At 39.7% G+C, this 18,114-nt stretch overlaps 2 protein-coding genes across 2 annotated transcripts; both read left to right on the forward strand.

Moving 5' to 3' along the window:
• Window positions 1-3,542: 3,542 nt before the first annotated feature.
• Window positions 3,543-7,487, forward strand: LOC110191813 (L-selectin). The gene is made up of 3 exons (XM_020962767.2): window positions 3,543-3,748; window positions 3,821-3,974; window positions 6,822-7,487. Exons 1-3 carry the CDS (start codon window positions 3,603-3,605, stop codon window positions 7,182-7,184), a joined length of 663 nt encoding a protein of 220 aa, XP_020818426.1. The 5' UTR covers window positions 3,543-3,602; the 3' UTR covers window positions 7,185-7,487.
• A 359-nt stretch (window positions 7,488-7,846) lies between these two features.
• On the forward strand, window positions 7,847-9,663 carry LOC110191897 (putative G protein-coupled receptor Mth-like 6). Its single transcript, XM_086832043.1, has 6 exons — window positions 7,847-8,323; window positions 8,385-8,553; window positions 8,607-8,783; window positions 8,870-9,149; window positions 9,200-9,355; window positions 9,411-9,663. The coding sequence occupies exons 1-6, from the start codon at window positions 7,847-7,849 to the stop codon at window positions 9,661-9,663; spliced, it is 1,512 nt and encodes a 503-aa protein (XP_086688169.1).
• The last annotated feature ends 8,451 nt before the right edge of the window (window positions 9,664-18,114 follow it).

Here is an 18,114-nt window from a genome sequence, read left to right on the forward strand (position 1 = left end):
TATTTGCAGGTATTCTGTGCATTAATGCATCCAAGCAAAGCGATCGTGCCATAAATAATTATGTGCAGCTGAGTGAAAAGGTATCACGTGCCTGATTGCCGATTGTCTCCAAGGCCATCCGAATGGGAGACCTATTTGAAATGCCATTAATGTACTCCTATGGGCTGCTTAAACGTCTCCACGTCCGCCACAAGATGGACACCTTGCAAAAAGCTGACCAAAAGCAAAAGGGAGACACGAAATCGCCCATTCCGAAATGCTTCTGGAACTAGGCATTACAAAACTTTTGTATTTCAAAAGTTTCGTGGAGGAGTACTTTTTGGCGGATTGCCGAAATACGCGTTTGCGGTTTGCAATTAAAATATTGTCTCCTGGCCATTAGCATTCAAGAAACAGCAGACAAGTTGACTGTGTGGCGCCTGCTGCTTGAGTATTTGCCAAAAGAGTCAATCAACGTCAAGAGCCTTGGCCTTCAAAGTCACAAATGTGAAATATGCTTACATAATTCTTTGGAAATAAATATCATTGACCAAATATAAGTTCACTCCCCTGTAATATATTAGATATTCTTTACAAAAGCTCTCTGTTTCAACATGTTCACCTAGATCTTGAGAGGTGCTTCCTTTAGTCAAAGCGAACATGAAGCCAATTTTAAATAGTGCTGACTTTGATCGAACGTAATGCAAATATTTAAAAGCAAATCACGGTTAGAGCATAAAGCAAACTTTAATTATAAAATGTTTTTATTGTCATATGCAGCTCACATAAATATTAAATGCCGTGAAAATTTGTTGTTGCCAAGACGGTTAATTTCGATTTGAATTTTGGACAGCCCAAAAGTGACATTGAGAGCGGCCACTCAGGGGGGGAAATCCCAATGAATAAAGAGGGCTAAATAAATGGACGTTTGCATAACTACCGACTAGAGAGCATGCCTACATATTTGCATAAATTATCGACACTTGTGGAAATTGGAACGACTGCACCTGAACTCACTCTCTTTTTGTGCAAATAATTAAACAATATGTAACTTGTGCAAAAATATTTCCGAAAAGAAAAACATCGCAGGCACAAAAACTTTTAGCCCAACTGACGGCCGCACTTTCTCCGTTAATATTTACCCAACTCATCGACAAATTGGCCAGGCCCAGTCCCAGTCCCAGTCTCATCTCGGTCCCAAGTACCAGTACCCCGATCCCGTCTGGGAACTCATTGCGTAAATATGTGGGCATGCGATGCGGTAATTTTTGAATAGGCTCCGCGACTCTTGATATATTGACAGTTGGGCCCAGTTCCCGGTTCCTTATCACATAAATATTACCCCAAAAAAAAAAAAAAACAAGTAAAATTATCGTTAAATGTTGATGGTTTGCCCACGGGAAATCATGTAATACAGAGTTCACAATGATTAAATAAATTATGTTTGCTCAAATAAATACGTGTTTACAATGTCAATGGATTGCCTAATTTCTTATAATTTTTGTTTGCCTCAACTTTGCTATTAACAATTGCACGTAAAGCAATTTGAATATGAAATTTAATATGAGGAATATCTGAAGTGAGCTACCTTGGAGTTTCCCAGACTGTACATAATTGTAGGTGAAGAAATGCAGCTTGACATATATTTAGTATTTATTAAATAAGTACAAGTCAAGTAGAGATTTTAGTTTTAAATATTTGCCCTCATTGCAGTCACTGGATTATCATTATTTCAGCGAAATCCATAACTACGAAGATGTGGCAAAAAATAAACATCACAATACAAAAAATAAAAAATAAATAAATTGAAATTCCTCACAAAATCATGCATCTACATGGGCGGGGCTGGATATACATAGCTCTCGGCATAATCCGCCTCAAGTGTCCCACGAGATACATATGTCAGGTAATGAGCGGCACCTGCCGTCGTGTAACTTTTGCCGTTTTACCGATCGCCATAAAGTGCGGTATACCGAGTGTAAAACCTTTATCTTTTCCGCATGATTTCGGTGCCTCGTAGGGTCGACATGCTCGGCTGCACGTGAGGTGGAGCTCGGAGCTGTGAACGAGGAGAAAAAGGAGCCAGAGACCTAATCGAGGCGATCATGTTGAAATGCGTGAATTGGGCCCCGGCTTTCGGGTTTACTTCACTTTCAACTGGTGAAATTTTCGTACTCATCGCGGCTGACCTTGATCTGGGTCCGAAGTTGCGGAGAAAATAATGCAGATGGGGGCTCTCGCATCATTTCTTATGCTTATGCAATGACAAGTGTGTTTGCATATATCTTCTGTCTGGCTTTACGTAATGTCTGGAAACCGCAGGAAAGGGGGAAATCCCCAGACCACTAAAAATGTTAACATTTCCATTTATTTACAGAACTTTACACACCGAATATGCAAACTTAAGTTTAAGTAAATTAAGACTAGTCCCATTATTAAATCCTCAACTTCACATTTCAAAATATATGTCACTTACTGAAACTCGATCGAAATGTATTTTGAATTAGATTATGCAACACGAGCGAAATGACAAAAGCACTGGCAAAATACATACATATTTCTGAAACAAAACAAACACAAATACGCTAAACAATAGCTGAAAATGCATTTATTTATGCAAAGAGAGACGGCTGGGCGTCCAACAAAAATGAAATCTCTGTGCCAAAAACAGATTTGGCCCAACTTGTGGCGTGTTTGTGTAGCTAATTAGATGGGAGTTAGGCCAGCCCATTCGACGACCATTCAAACTAAAGTGGTGCAAAATGATGCGCAAGCCCCAAAGACGAGACCAGTCCCACCCTCCGAACCTCCTCCTGGCCGCACTTAAGTCCGTTCGGTCACTTAACATTCATGATTGCATGCCAAGCGAGCGCAGGCGCAGGCGCAGCGGCCGACCAAATTTTCCACATGCACTGCGAAAATAGGCTGTTGAAGTTCTGCTTAAAAATGTGCAAAGTATTTGTTAATTTATAATTTAGGGAGAGTGACATAAAGAGTATTTTCAATAATAGAAATATAGACTATTTTTATAATAAACTGATTAGTATCTTATTTTTCATATTATCACATAAGACGATCTAATATAAACTAAAGTGAAAGACGAATTTATTCTAAAAATACAATTATTTTGATAAATTGGTGTTATGTTTTTTATACTTGTATATGCCTGAGTATAGTTCTGAGTTATAAAATAATATTACGAATTATATACCTCCAGACCTTCCATTAAAATATATTAAGAAATATCCATATGAACCATAAAGTTAATCGTTTCATCCTAATCATTATATAGTTTTCGATTTCTGTTACACCGTCTCTTCCTCTTAGTTTAGCAAGTACATTTTTGTTTCAGTGCCGCTTCTTACATTTAACCAAGAAAAATGCCCGCCACTCAGTCTCTCTTTCGGGCCAGCTCTCTCTTTCTCTCTTCTCTTTGAATCGATTCGTGCTGAGAGGCTTGAAGCTGCTCATATATAAGCCGGGGTTCCCAAATGTTTTTTGTCATTCCAGTTGATCAGTGCCAGCCGATCGGTCGGTGGATAGCAAACGCGACGCGAGCCCAATAAACGAACCCACAGAAAGTGCAAGTGTGTGTGCATAGACAGCAAGAAAAGAAAATAAAAATGAAAGCTTTCATTATCGCCGGTGTGTGCGTCTTGAGCGTGCTGAGCCTGGGATCGGCTCAATTCCAGAACGGACGCCTTGAGCCACCAAATCCGCAGCTCTGCGCTCAGCGCATCATCCACGAGAAGACCCCCGATGGCAAGGGGTGAGTGTTTAGGAGATGAGTCAACTATATAGATCGGTATCAATAACCCCATATTTGCTAATCTCTCTGCAGCTACTTCTTCTCGTGGCGCGACCCTCAGCTGAAGGGCGTGGAGGAGGACTGGCTGACGGCCAGGAACTATTGCCGCCGTCGTTGCATGGATTCCGTGTCGCTGGAGACGAGCCTGGAGAATGAATGGATCAAGCAGCGAGTGGTTGGCGAGAATGTAAGTACATATTTCAATTTTATGATTACAGTGGGGCTAGGAAAACTATAACACAATTGAAGTCATACCAAATATGGTAGCAAGTATTAAATGTTAACAAAAAACCTACCTTATCATTCATTAAATAAAACTGTCAAACGCTCCTTCCAATACTCTCTTTTCAACCTTTCAAACTTTTCCATTCAGATAGACCCTCTTTAGTAATGTATTATACCTATAGATTACCAAAAGATAAACAATTTAATATCACCGCATAACTTCCCCTACTCAATCAAATAAATATTAGCTAATTTATTACGAATGGGACTCAATAAATCGATTATCCCCACCCTGAAATGGGCCTTATGTAAGACCGTTCGGCAAATAAACTTAGACCAAAGGCAATCAATTGGCCTCACCTTGGCGGCAGCACCTGTTTGTTCAACTCTTGAGCTTCGATTCGATCAATCAAATGATCGCAATAATGCACAGAAATATGCAACTCATTGGCTATTTATAAATGCTTCCAGCGAAAGGTGGCATAAATGCATAATCGTCTATCTTTATTTATTAACACAAATGGACCCTATCGAAGTGGATTTCTTACACCTTTGAGGTGAAATGGCAGACAGGGCGAGAAAACAAGCGAATAATTTATGATATCTGAATTTAACAGTGTTTTATCTTTGCTATCTTTTCACCTACTTTGCATGCCATTATGTCACCTTTCGATTTGTTTGACAAGTTAAATAACGCCCGTTTTGCCGCCGTGTGATCTGTTTAACGCGATTTAAAGCACATCTTGAAATCGACCTTAATTTTTTGAGGATGCTGTGTGATTAAAAAAAACGCATTGCGAAATCCGACATTAACATCGCTCTACAAAGTTCAATGTGAGATTACACATAAAAGCTGAAGAGAGAGAGAGAAAAAACAACAACAACTACAAAATACGGATCATAAAAATACAAAAACTTTCCCAGTTGTTGCCTCTGCAATTTCGCACACGAATGGAGACGTCAGCTCTTACGCAACCTCCTCGAGATGGACAAGTGTCAAGTTTAGAGTTGTGGTCAGGCAGGCCCAGCTCATCTCGGATCTTCCGACTCATTGCTCACCTCACCTCACCTCACATGAGAAAGCCGCGGTAGCCAAATTGAAATCGAAAGTTCACCTGTGCGCTGGAAAAGCAGCACCGGAAAAACCACTGCGCAAAGTTACTTAACAAATTAGCAAATTGTAAGCACGCAAACGGATATAATGGGAGTCGAATTTTCCCATAATCAAATGAGAAACAAAGCGTAAACCAAAGCAAAAAAATATACTTGGGAATAAATTGCATTAATTAATGGATTCATTTCGATTAAAGGTGCTTGGATAATATCACATTAAATTAAATTCTAAGATTAGGAGATATAGATAGGAGTTGTTTTAACTAAAATATATTATATTGAGAAATTAAGAAGAACCCACTTTGGTATATAGAATATCTTGATACTCAACAATATTTAAATCTTAATTTAAACATAAATAGCACAATTCCACACAATTGGTTCAAGAATCAAGTTTGTAGCTTAAGTCTTTGGTTTTCATGCAATATTCTTATAAATAACTTTCTTACTAGTCACTTCCGACCCTATAAATCATATATATATTCTTGATCAGCATCAATAGCCGAGTCGATTGTGGTATATCCTGCAGAAAAACAAAATTTTTAAATTTTATCAAAATTTTAAAAATTTTATAAGGGGTTACATCGTTAAAATTGTCAAAAATTGAAAAACTTTAAATTTTCTAAAAATTTAAATTGAGTATGCAGATTTATTAGCCAAAAAAAACTAACATAGGAACGGTTTCCAAATTGAATTTAATGCTTTATTGGCTTAGTGACGAGTATTTTAAATTTTGAATTTCGACTCCCCCGAAGTTGATTTTCTTTCTTGTTTTTTAGTTTTTGTAGCTTCCATTGAGAGTAGCTTTCTATACCCTCAACCTAAATGGTAAGAACTAGCCCAATGACTCCTACAAATATGATATCTCTGCCCGCATGATACATATTTGGAGTTACCAAATGGAGGCGCACAACTTTCCAAATGCTGTTTTCCGGCAGAGAAGCCGCTTTCCTAATGAATTGTGGTGCACCTTCCCCTTGCTTATCAACTGGCTGGGTTCACTTTTACTTGGCCCTGTAACAGACAGGTGCAATACAAAAGCACAATTCATTTTGGCTTCCGCTCGGGCAAATGCATTCATTGTCCGAGCTTCTTTTTTCTTATTGTTGTTAAACAATTACAATGCACTCTTGCCGCAGTCGACAAAAACCGAAATCAATGTCCATAAATTTGTTTCGGCACTCCGCTCATTGGTGTTTTCCAAAAGGGCAAGCCGTCTGGTTTTTTGTGCCTGCGTGCCGTACCTCTTGTTGTGGGGCCCCGTTTTTAACAAAACAATTTTTATGGCCCATCGGGTGAAAGTGACTGATGAGCGCTAAGCTGCGGCTGCGCAGACGCTCTGCTCACTTGAAATGTTGACAGTATCGGGTGCGCCAGCCTCGAAAGGGCGCGGACTTGGAGCGGGAATGGGAACTGGGAATGGTTATGGGTATGGGTTTGGGTATGGGTTCACTTTCAGCGACAATAATAGCTGTTTGGGCGTGACAGGCCCAAATCAGTTAGCAGTTTAAATTTCTATCACTATTTGGTGGTTTGGTTCGATGCCAACGATGAATTTTCTTGCGTAGGCGCAATCGATTGGGAAAAGCATCAGCAGGGGACATTGAATTTGGGGGAATCGTTAGTGATTTAGTTCTAGGGTTTACTATAATTAATAATTCAATACTAATTTCGAAATCTTCTCTTTATTTGCCAGGTGAAATACATCTGGACCAGCGGCCGCTTGTGCGACTTCAAGGGCTGCGATCGCCCCGATCTCCAGCCCACGAACATCAACGGTTGGTTCTGGACCGCCACTCTGCAAAAGTTGGCCCCGACCACGGAGAGGTCCCAGGGTGACTGGTCGCCCACCGGTGGTATTGGCCTGCCCCAGCCGGATAACCGTGAGTTCAAGCAGAACGGTGCCCCGGAGAACTGTCTGGCTCTGCTGAATCAGTTCTACAACGACGGTGTCAACTGGCACGACGTGGCCTGCCACCACAAGAAGTCCTTCGTCTGCGAGGAGAACGATGCTCTGCTGAAATATGTGCGCTACACGAACCCCAATCTGCGCATCTGAGCGAAGGAAAGGTCCTCGAGGGCGGACGGATGGAGCAGCGACTCTCCGAGCAAAACCAAAAATGATATTCTCTAAAAATGCGGCGTTATGCTGCTCCTGATATTTCTCCAACTACTCTGCGGAGTATGATCTGTCTGTCAAATGCGTAGAATTTTCTGGATAAATTGCTGCATGTCATAAGATCCTTTTTCCTGGTAACATCCCTCCCATTCTCTGTCTCAACTAGTTTAATTTTTAATTTTGTATTAATTTATGATTTTCTTTAATTATAATAAAAACATTCGAACATTCGACATAAAAAAGTATACGGCGACTTTAATTGAAATGTTTAATTAAGCAATAAACGTTTCAGTGTGTCAAGCAACGCTTTACTTTCTTAGCTCTTCAAGACCCCTTCATTCCGGATTTCCTTGTAGATTCATCGATAAGAGCAGTAAAGCCCCAAGGCATCAATAAAAATTAGACATTTTTAATATTTCATAACGATTTGTACGAAAAACAACTTAAACCGAATTCTCTAGGGACAATTAATTAGAAAAAAGAAAATGTTGTATTTTCGGGTTTTCGGAATGTTCTTTACAAATAAGTTATATAAACTCGCACACAAGCCACTTTGGGAGTTAGTCGAGAATTATTTTTCGTGGATTGTGTTCCTAGGCACGATGCAGCTTCAAAATATATTATTTGGTGGACTTCTTGAGTTTTTTATTCTGCATACAATAAAAGCGGATATTCCCGGATGTCACTTTTATGAAACTGTGAATATATCGTCCAGCCAGCGGCTACCCAATGGCTCATACGTATACCAGGGGCTCGAAGTTCCTGAACCCTTGACTGGCGAATATAATTACATAAGATCGGAGCTGGGTTACAATAAAACAGTGAAGAGCCACCTACGAGGATGCGTTTGCCAGCTGAAGCCTTGTATCTGGATCTGTTGCCGCTTTCAGGATATGGGACCAAATGGAGAGTGTAACGATGGTCTAATGAAGGAGCTGGCTCGGATAAAACCCTTTCTAAATGTAACTCTTAGCAACGGATCCGTCGCGCAAAATAACTTACTAAGCGATTTTATTGTGGTGAGAGATAAAATGTGGATGTTAGATACTTGGAGAGATGATAAGTACACACTATTCGAGGTTTGTCCTGCATTTTCTTTTCGTCTGTTCAATGTTTTCCTAACTAATTTGATCCACTTAGAATGGAAGTGTACTGCTAAAGAGTGATGAAAACAAAACGATAAAGTTAAGGGGATATGACTGCCTCCATCCAAATCAGTTCAGTTCGGGAAACACTGAGCTCCTTGTGGCTGCCTTTCATGGGGTTGCTAATGAATGGAACCTACCAGGAAGACCTCAGCGTAAGAATAGTTTTTATATTGGCATTTATATTATTTCTACACATTTAAATGTATTTGTTCAGTCATTTGGCTTTCGGAAATATGTCTGGTTCTCACAATCGCAGTGTATCTATATGTAAAGGAGCTCCGCAATCTGCACGGAAAGTGCTTTATCTGTTATCTGTTCTGTACGTTTATGTTTTTGGTTCATGAGTATCTGGCACTACTTGATATTCCTTTGCAGTTTTGCACTTTAAATGGTATATGTTAAATACATATTTAATATTTTAATATATAATAATAATAAAAGCTATATCTGTGTTGTCGGGGTGTATTCAAATTGCAGGTTGCAGCTACTACTTTTTCTGGATGGCCAAACTAAATTGGCTTTTGTCCCTGAGTCATCAGATGTGGAAAGGACTTACATTGATTAATGGAACTGAATATCAACACAGCTTCCGCACCTACAGCATCTTTGCATGGGGCTTGGCGGCTATTTTGACGGGAGTCTTGTTCCTGATTGATCTTATTTTTGGTGATGATCCAAAATTGGTGGATTGGATTCCAGGTATTGGTTGGGGCGATTGTGATTCAAAACGTAAGCTTTCATTTAAGGCACAAATTCAGTTCACAAGTTATCTAAGAAGTATTTTCCGGTCTTTACAGAGGGCTGGAGTTTTAAAGTATACATTAATGGTCCTTTTGCTGTAATGGTAGTAGTCAACACAATATTTTTTATATTGACAAGCATCAGCATTGTAAGGACGAAACTCAGACTGAATGACTTCATCGATGACGAAAGGACAATGCATCATAGTTCGAGAATGCAGACGTAAGATATATCTACTTACTTTATATTCTTATTATTTTAAATTATCTGATTAAAGGTACATGATGTTTTTACGGCTCACCATCATTATGGACTTACAGTGGAGCATTCGCTTAATTGGTTTAATTTTATTTTTCAACTTCAACACGAAGGACACTGTCTTAAAAATATGTCACTACTGTGACTATTGCATTGGGATTATTATTTTTGTATTCTTTATCCTGAAGCGCAGCACAATTCGTCTGCTTATTGATCATTTAGTGATCCACGATTGTCTCAATATTTTCATACCAAAAAAACATCATAAATAAAATAATATTTTTAAATTAATATTAAATGTATAATATTTTATATGTATTTTTTATACATTTTACATTTTACATCAGAGGGGTTTACGCACTAGCTAAGACAACTTGTACTTTGTGGATTGTGTTTATATCTACCGATAGAGGGTGAAAATACTGGTAAAAATATACTGGTAAGACTCCGAAAAACGGTCTGCAAATGAATTAACATTCCCGCATTTCCACAACCATAATTTAAGACAACGTTTAGTTAATTCCAAAATATTTAAATAATTAAATAAAGGAACATAACTTAAGTCAATCCAGATTGCTCTGGCTGAAACTGAACTTAAGAAACAAATACAATTGAAATTGTCCCAAGAATTTCATTATTTGTTGTACATTTAGATATATTATTTTGATAAAGATACAAATCTTATAAATAAATAAAAGGACAGTTGAACCGTTCTTCACTCATTTTTAAAGTTTGAAGTTGGCCATTTCTAAGTTTCCGCAGAACCATTCTCCCTTGAAAATGGAGTTGGCATCGAAAACATTTGGTTGGGCAGTGCGAACATCTTGAAAACCTGTCAGTCAAATTTGATGAAGGTTTCTACGCACTTTGCCTTTTAAATGTTTTGGTTCTTCCCCTTCTGGCCCTAATTCGCTTGGCTGTTGCCATTGCTGGCCACGCTGTCCGCTGTTTCGGGCCATCTCCCTGCACTTTACGGACTCAAAGGGAGGAATTTTAAAATTAAATGTAGGTAGACAAGAAATGGGAATGCCGGTCGAATCATTTTTCCAGTTTTAAGACGCTAAACTCGACACTTTAAACACGAGGATTCGCCCCCTTGAACAAGGGAAGTCGTTGGTCCTAAGAAGGGTAACCATGCACTCACAACATATTAAAAAAAAATAAATGACAGCCGTAGCTTTAACAGAATTTTGGTACTATTAAAATTAGGTGTACTTTTATAAATATTTTGAATTTCAAATAGTTTTCTTTAAATGCTTACTCTGTTTTTCTTGGTGTAAGCATGGCAGGATTCCGAGCAATGGCCGCTGACCACAGTCTCTGCTGACGTTTTTGCTTGTGGAATTTCAAACTGATTTACTTGTGTGAGATTCCCCAGCCAGCAAGGACATGTGTCACGTCCGAAAACCCTCCCCATTGGAATATTCTCCCCTTCTGGAATCCCCCCTTTTTGAAAGCTCTCAACAGCTGCCTAAGCTGCTAATAACGAATGGACAGTGGCCAGGACTCAAGCGGAGCCAGAAATTAGTCTGAGCGGGAGTCCTTCTGGCCCAAGTCCCTTTTAATTACTTGGAATATCAACACTTTGTCAAAGTGTCTTATTCATTAAGGTGTGTGTGGCTTTTCACACGGGCTGGCCATCAGTCCACTCCCTCCCAGAAGACCAATTCCGTCTTCCCCTTTTAATTGTCACTCTCCTGTGCTGCGTGCCAGGATTCGATATGTGCTAGGGTGGCGTTGGCGGTGGCAATGGCTCCCTCATGTGAAATGGCCGATGATAATTACTTTCTTTCTGTTGGTTTATTCATGAGCTGCACTCAGCCCACAGGCATTTGTTTTCGCTTAATGGTTTCCCTTTGAGAAGTCAGAAAGTTAGAGCGGGGAGCAGCAGGTCCTGAAATGACACACATTTGGCTTGCTATTGTGAAAGGGAGTCAAGGATTTGTTTAGGGAAAGTGTTTACTTATAATAATAATTAAAAAGCTCCGACGGTCTATACCATAAAGATTTCATCTCCATTTGAGCGCAGTAAATTTACAGCATAATCTTTCCTATATGCCAACACAGGACTAAGAAATAAATAAATTATTGTATAAATAACAAAATTTAGTATATGTTTCTTTTTAATGAGTTTTCTAAAATATAATATTTCAAAGTCAACAAAAATACTCTCACCTCTGGCTGATACTTTTCTCAAACTTGGTCAGTTCCCTCTGCAAATTGCACATTTAAAACTTGGTGATGCATTGTGTTTCCTCTTGAAAACTCACTTTACGCAAAATTGGACTAGCAGCCATTTTTCGAACCCCGTTTCCCGAAAACTCCTGCTGGCTGCCGCAAAAATAGAATGGAAGCGATGAAGACGAGGCGGATTATGTGCCCAAGTGTAACTAAAGAGAATAAGGGCGAAAATCAACGAATCATTAATCAATCCTTTCATGATGTGACGCGGTGCGTGTCCTTTTATGTGTCAAAAAAAAAAAGAAGAAAAAAACAACGAGTGAGAGAAAGAAAGAAAATTACAAAAAAAGAAACGGGGGAAAGCAGGCAGAGAAAGCGAAATGAGAGCGAACCAGAGGGAGATGGAAAATAAAAGTATCTTTTTGCAGGAATTTGAGTGACAGCTACGCAGGCAGCGACGTCCAAGTGGATGAACAGGATATACAGGATCAGGGTTGCGAGCAAGGGAAGCCCGAAAAGAAATAACAGAAAGTGGCAAGAAAATGGCGACACTGTTTGCCCAGAACTGAGCCCTCCACCGATGGTTTCGGACTTATTTACATTTTGAGGTCGCGTTGATTAGCTGAGTGCGGGTGGTAAGGTCCCCACCAACCCAAAGTCCACGGCTCTTAAGCCCAGACAGAACTTGAAGATAAGAAATTAAATTTAAACAAGAAAGGAAGCTAACTATGTAATGGCGAAGTTTATATACCCTTGCAGTTTTCCATCGAATCGGAATTCGATCATAACCAAGCATAAAGTATTCGTATTCATTAAATAGATATTTATTTATAACTCAGCCAAAAATTCATTAATTTCAATTCGGAAACCGTTCATGTTAGTATTTTATAGGTTAACAAATCTGCATACTAAATTTAACATTTAAAAAAATTTAATTTTTTGTCAAATTTTGGCAATTTTAATGATGTAACCCTTATAAAATTTTAAAATTTTTCAAAAATTTTCGAAATTTTATTTTCTTAAGAGACATGGCTAGATCGATTCGGCTTTAAATGCTGATAAATAATATATATGGATTATAGGGTCGGAAAGGGCTTCACTGAATAAAGAGACTAATATACAATTCTAGTGATATCAATTTAAGGTACTTTAAGAAATATTCTTTCAGTTTAATTTTTTGCAAATATAAAGTGCATGTATGGTATTCAGCTGGGATAAGGATAACTAATACATTAAGTTGCCGAACAAATTATTTACACACTATAGCATCTATAAATTTAGGAACCTAATCCCACTAATATCATTATTATGATATAACCCAAAAACAAAAAAATAACCTAAAAAGAGTACAGAAAGCGAAATGAATACCTTAAAGGCGAGCTTCACCTGTCTGTCAACTTGGCGTCTTACATTTCGGGCGGAGGGACCCGGGGACTTTGGGCAGTGATGGGGCGTATGAGTGATGGTCTGGGGAGCGGGCTTCGGCTTCTCCAGTTACGAGACAGATAAGAGATACGCCAGCCGTTCCCGGCATCTGCTTCGGTGCAGTCGCCGGCAGATGCATCTGGGAAATGGAAATGGAATGGAAGCGGAATCGCAACCTCTATCTGTCGGCTGGGTGCCGGGAAAGTCTTTCTCTCACGTGTCTCGACGTACGCACGTCTCGTTTTGCCGGTAGAGAAAAGATACGGATACAGAAAAGTGACAGTTCGCCAGGACCAAGAAAAAGAAGAGAAAATAGTAAAAAGGATGGTGAAATAGGAAAATCAAACAGACGATGGACATGCAGGCGGTCCAAGATTTGGTAGGGAGGGAGTTAGGAACCATCGGTATCAGACCTACACCAATGCGTGAATATGGAGCACATCATTAATTATGCCCCTGGGCCTGTGTTTGCCGCTGAGCCGATTTATCTGACATTTTCGGCATTGAAAAGTTTCTCCGTTCTTCCTGTGGATTTCTTTCCAACAAAAATAAAAGAATTTCTCCCGCTCGGGTTCCTCCTGCGAGTCAAGATCATTAGTTTCCCGGGCGACACATGCCCGGGCCCTTGGACAAGCACTTACAAAAGTTACTCCTCCTCTGAAAACGGATAAACCTAGAGTGCATTTAGCCGAGGGAGATCAATTGGATTTGCTCTTTTAGGGACTTTATTAGGACACAGGATAGACACTTTTTCCTTAAATTGAGCTGTTCTCGATGGCAAGTCTTCTATTGAAATGAACCAAAATCTATTATCCTTAAAAGACTTTTCGAAAAGGGTGTCAAATATCATGTCTCTCAAACGGATTCTATTGAATTTTAATATACTTAAATCTATAAATTTTTTTTTATAGGTTTTACTAAAGTATTCTCTCTAGAATACGACTTGCAAAGTCGTGGAAAACATTCAAGCTGCGTGACTCGTAAAAAGCGCCTCGAAATGTGCAACCTGAGCATCAGACAATTAGGCTTTGTTCATTAATTAAGGCTGTCCCTTTGCAGCTATTGCAATTGCGATCTAATCTGCACATTACAGACACGTACTTATCGTTATGACGCGCAAAATGAATTGCTCAATTGCGAGGCAAAGCGATAATTACGAGTAGTGTTCGAGCGGAGCCTGAACTTGATCGGATTTTCGGAGAGGAGCCGAGCTCAGTCGAGTCGTGAACATATGCAGTCAATTAAATAAACATTTATTAACCAAGCCACTGCACAAAAGCTGTTAACAAAGCCATTTGGCCATTTCAGAAAATGAAAACGTTCTCGAAAGGTGTTCATAGGGGAAGCGTTGGCTAGGGGAACCGAGGGGTTCGCGGGGCCAACAACTGCGACTGAGAGTGTCTCTGGGCTCAGAGAAAAAAAAGTAAAAAAGCGGTAATTGATGGTCTTGGCCAAGAGTTGTTGTCCAGTTGTTGCTTTCGACCAGCATGGAGCCCACATGCATGTGCAGTCGCAGTCTCTCTCTCTTTCTCTCTGGGCGTATCTCCGTCCCACTCCAGGATGGATTTCACGCATGGAACTCGGTCGGCATCCCGTCTGCTCTACACTGCACTTGGAGAAAAGTCTAGTACTTAGGAAAATTACAGAAAAACGACTCAACTTTAATGAATATTTAGGAAATATTAGACAGTTTTCTCAAGTATGAATTGATTAAATTTAACCAAGAAGACTTATCCCCAATGCATAAATTATGTGGAGCTAATATAAGAACTATTTACTAGGATATATTTTTTACGAGTGTGTCTTCGGTTTTTTCGGCGAGTCCCAGGTTCCAATCCCTCCCGGGCCATATACATAGTAAATTCGAATTGAATTTTGGCGGCGCGTTCATTAATCATTATTTCAATCATGAAACAAATGTTCTCGCTGGGTGCTGATGCTTGTTGTTGTTGTTGTAGTTCCTGTTGTTTTGCGTCTTGTGAAATTTCGTTGCTGTTCTGCCTGCCCCGCATCACCGAACCCCATCCCCATTTCCATCCCCATCCCCGTACCCTCAGCTATTCCCACATCCCATTCCTGGCCATCTTCGATGCGCTTCAAAGATTGATAATCTCTGGGATATCTTTAAATTTAATTAGTCACATTCATAACAGACCGCCAGCCAGCGAGCCGTACCAAATTACATGTTACAACAAACGGAGCCTCGCTTTTAGCCATGTTTATGCTCCTCCCCCTTTTTTTTCCTCGGATTTTGTATTTTTTACTAGATGCTCCCGATCCATGCTGCGATATGTGTGAGAAACTGCGGCTCTCTGGCCGCCTCAAGATACCAGTTTTCCTTTTTCTCCGTGGCTGCTGTTCGATATTTTGTCTGGCCCTTTAATGAAAAATCGCCGTTGTTACTAATTATGATTGACACAGACGTAATTGGAAATTTGAGCAAAGCTCTCGGCCCTACTTCTGGCATTTCGGCAGTCTTCAAAAAGTTTCACTAAATTAAAGGTTTTTGGAAGCTGAAGCTGGCCGAAAAGAAAAACTTTCTTTGATGGATAAGCGCCAGTTTTTTTTAAGGAGGGGATAATCCCAGACTTGGTGTGAAAATGTTTAAAGAAAGTTTAGTAACTTCCTGAGTATTGAATTTGGGGTCAGTCAAGGGAAAACTTAGGCCAGTATCTATGAATATATAATAATATTTATGCATGCCATTTAAGAATTCTTAGAAACTTATATTAAAGTTTAAATAATGGGAAAATTTTTAATGAAATTTATTAGAATGACTTCATTGAGGAATTTAAATGATTGAAGCATAGAAGGCGTATAATCAAGAAAATCTTTTCAATTTCCGTGATCGATTCCATCATTAGATGAGTTTCATTTTTGCTCTTTTGAAAATTTACTACAGTCATTTACAAAATTATGGATTATTGCCGTGAGCTTGTGAAAGACGACTACCGATTCTCGACAAATAATTATCCTTTTATAGCTGCTAATTTGATGGCTTAATTACGACATTAGGAATGACAAATTCCCAGTGATATGTGAATATTATAATGGCCCTACAGATGATGTATTCGATAAGCATATTCCCAGAGATATTCTCACTTTCTAGACAGAACTCAGAGGCATGTATTAGGCAAAGCCAAAATAAGAAAAAACAAAGTTAAACAGCCTGGCATCATTAAGCATAATTTGGAAGAGATTTCTCAAGTTTTGGAGCTAATTCGAGGCAATTACGGTTTCGTCTTTTCCAACCAATTGGCGGCAAAAGGCGATCGATGGTTGGCTTTTGGCCCGAAGCCTTAGCCTGGTCCACATGCAGCACACATCTCGGAGGTATTTCGAGTCCCATCGGAGGCTTCATTATGGCGAGTTGTGCAGCAAAATGAAATCAATCAGAGATAATCTGTCATGGATAATGGCTGCCTGTCCAGCTCCAGCTCCAGTCTCCGCTTTTCGTTTTGTGTAACCCCCAAAGCGATCGGCTCCGACTCATTTAAGTGATTCGTGTAATTATTTTAAACAGCCGCAGTGTAAATTTCGTTAAACATCCATCTCCGCTCGGGACTCGGAGTTCATCTAGGCCCGTTTTGGGCATAATATGACAGGTAAACAGTTGAGGCCGTTGATAAATGGCCACAAATGCTGTGGACCACATTTAATTGTTTCAGGTCTCGGGGGGAAGTGAGGAGTCGAATGCAAAACTTTCGATTGGTATTGTAAATATGACTTTAATGACTGTAACAGTCGGAACGGGCTTTAATTCTGAGTGCCGTACTCTCGAGAGGAGTTCGTCGGCTTCAGTCAGCTAGTCAGTCAATCATTAATCACTCAATCAATCATTTGGCAAGCGATTCCTGCCAGCCTTCATGGTCCTGTTGTTTTCGGTGGAAGAACCTCCAGCTTTTCGCTGGGGGTCTCGACCTAATCAACATCCCAGATTCCCCATTCCCACCCATCCGAGTCCCCTGAGTTCCTCTGGTTAGGCTGAATCTACGCCGACTTGTCAACATGTCGTTAACATAATTTCCATACCAGATTGATTGGAATGCCAGTCTCTAACTGAAGTCTGTCTAAGTGGTGGAAGTGGGTGGTTTCATTGAATATGTATATATATATAGTGAATTTTTATTCTGTTAGTTATAAATTTACATTAAAAATTAAATAGAACATTAAATAAAATATTTTAGTAAAGATTTGCAGCTGGGGGATTGTTATTTAACAAATCATACCACACCAAAGCTTACTAAAAAAAGGCACTAATAAAAGTATCAAGAAAATGCTTAACCCACACATACCATTCTCTTCTAAGTCTAAGGCTTATATGTATAATTTAAAATTCTCTCAAACTTTATAAGAACATGTTCCAATCTGTGCTTAATTCTATGATTAGCATATTCCTAATAGCTGAAATTAGGCAGCTAATCAATGGCCGGGGTTCCCACCCACTTTGCATAATACCATTCGATCACACACTCTCGGGCTTCTTAATTTTATATCACAAACTTTTGATGGCTGGCTTAAAGAAGCAACTGAAAACGAAGAACATCCCATATAGCATCGTGGTATATGTATTCGCATTGGTGGTCGTAATGTGCCTCGGTGGATGTGGACGTGGATGCGACATCATTAATCACATTTCACATTTCAGTGTGTTGCCTCGTGCAGCAAGTGAACTTCCTTCTGCCGCCGCCTGACAGTCGCAACTGATTGCTGGATCTGAATTGGGATTTCGGACTCAAATGCCTCGCACAAAGAGCAAACACACTCCACCTCCTGTTCCAGCCCCATCCTTTTTGTGGCACATCCCACCCCCAGACCGCCTGCTGACGCAAGGCTCTCAGCGAGCCCTCGTCCCCTCCGATCTGGGATTTTTCCCCCGCATCCACCATGGCTTTCCATCCGTCCAAGGAGCTGTGTCAGAGCTGAGAAAATTCAATGTAGCAGCCACTAATGCGACGACTGAGCTCAAGAGTTCTTTGCATAGACGCCGAAAAAGAATATAATATGCTAAGTGTGCGATGCTTGATGCTTTAAACAAACAGCTTAAACTTGAATCAATATGTCTGATATATGTAACCTTGAAAATTTTAAGATTACAATAAATTTTTATCAAAGAT

This window comes from Drosophila serrata, unplaced genomic scaffold, assembly GCF_035046125.1.
Source record: "Drosophila serrata isolate PLE 108 unplaced genomic scaffold, ASM3504612v1 contig_30, whole genome shotgun sequence".
Classification (NCBI taxonomy): domain Eukaryota; kingdom Metazoa; phylum Arthropoda; class Insecta; order Diptera; family Drosophilidae; genus Drosophila; species Drosophila serrata.

Coding starts and splice junctions, on each gene's coding strand:
- LOC110191813 (XM_020962767.2), top strand. CDS start 3,603: ATGAAAGCTTTCATTATCGCCGGTGTGTGCGTCTTGAGCGTGCTGAGC. Junction 3,749..3,820: donor AAGACCCCCGATGGCAAGGG/GTGAGTGTTTAG, acceptor ATCTCTCTGCAG/CTACTTCTTCTCGTGGCGCG. Junction 3,975..6,821: donor AGCGAGTGGTTGGCGAGAAT/GTAAGTACATAT, acceptor TTTATTTGCCAG/GTGAAATACATCTGGACCAG.
- LOC110191897 (XM_086832043.1), top strand. CDS start 7,847: ATGCAGCTTCAAAATATATTATTTGGTGGACTTCTTGAGTTTTTTATT. Junction 8,324..8,384: donor ATAAGTACACACTATTCGAG/GTTTGTCCTGCA, acceptor TGATCCACTTAG/AATGGAAGTGTACTGCTAAA. Junction 9,356..9,410: donor CATAGTTCGAGAATGCAGAC/GTAAGATATATC, acceptor ATCTGATTAAAG/GTACATGATGTTTTTACGGC.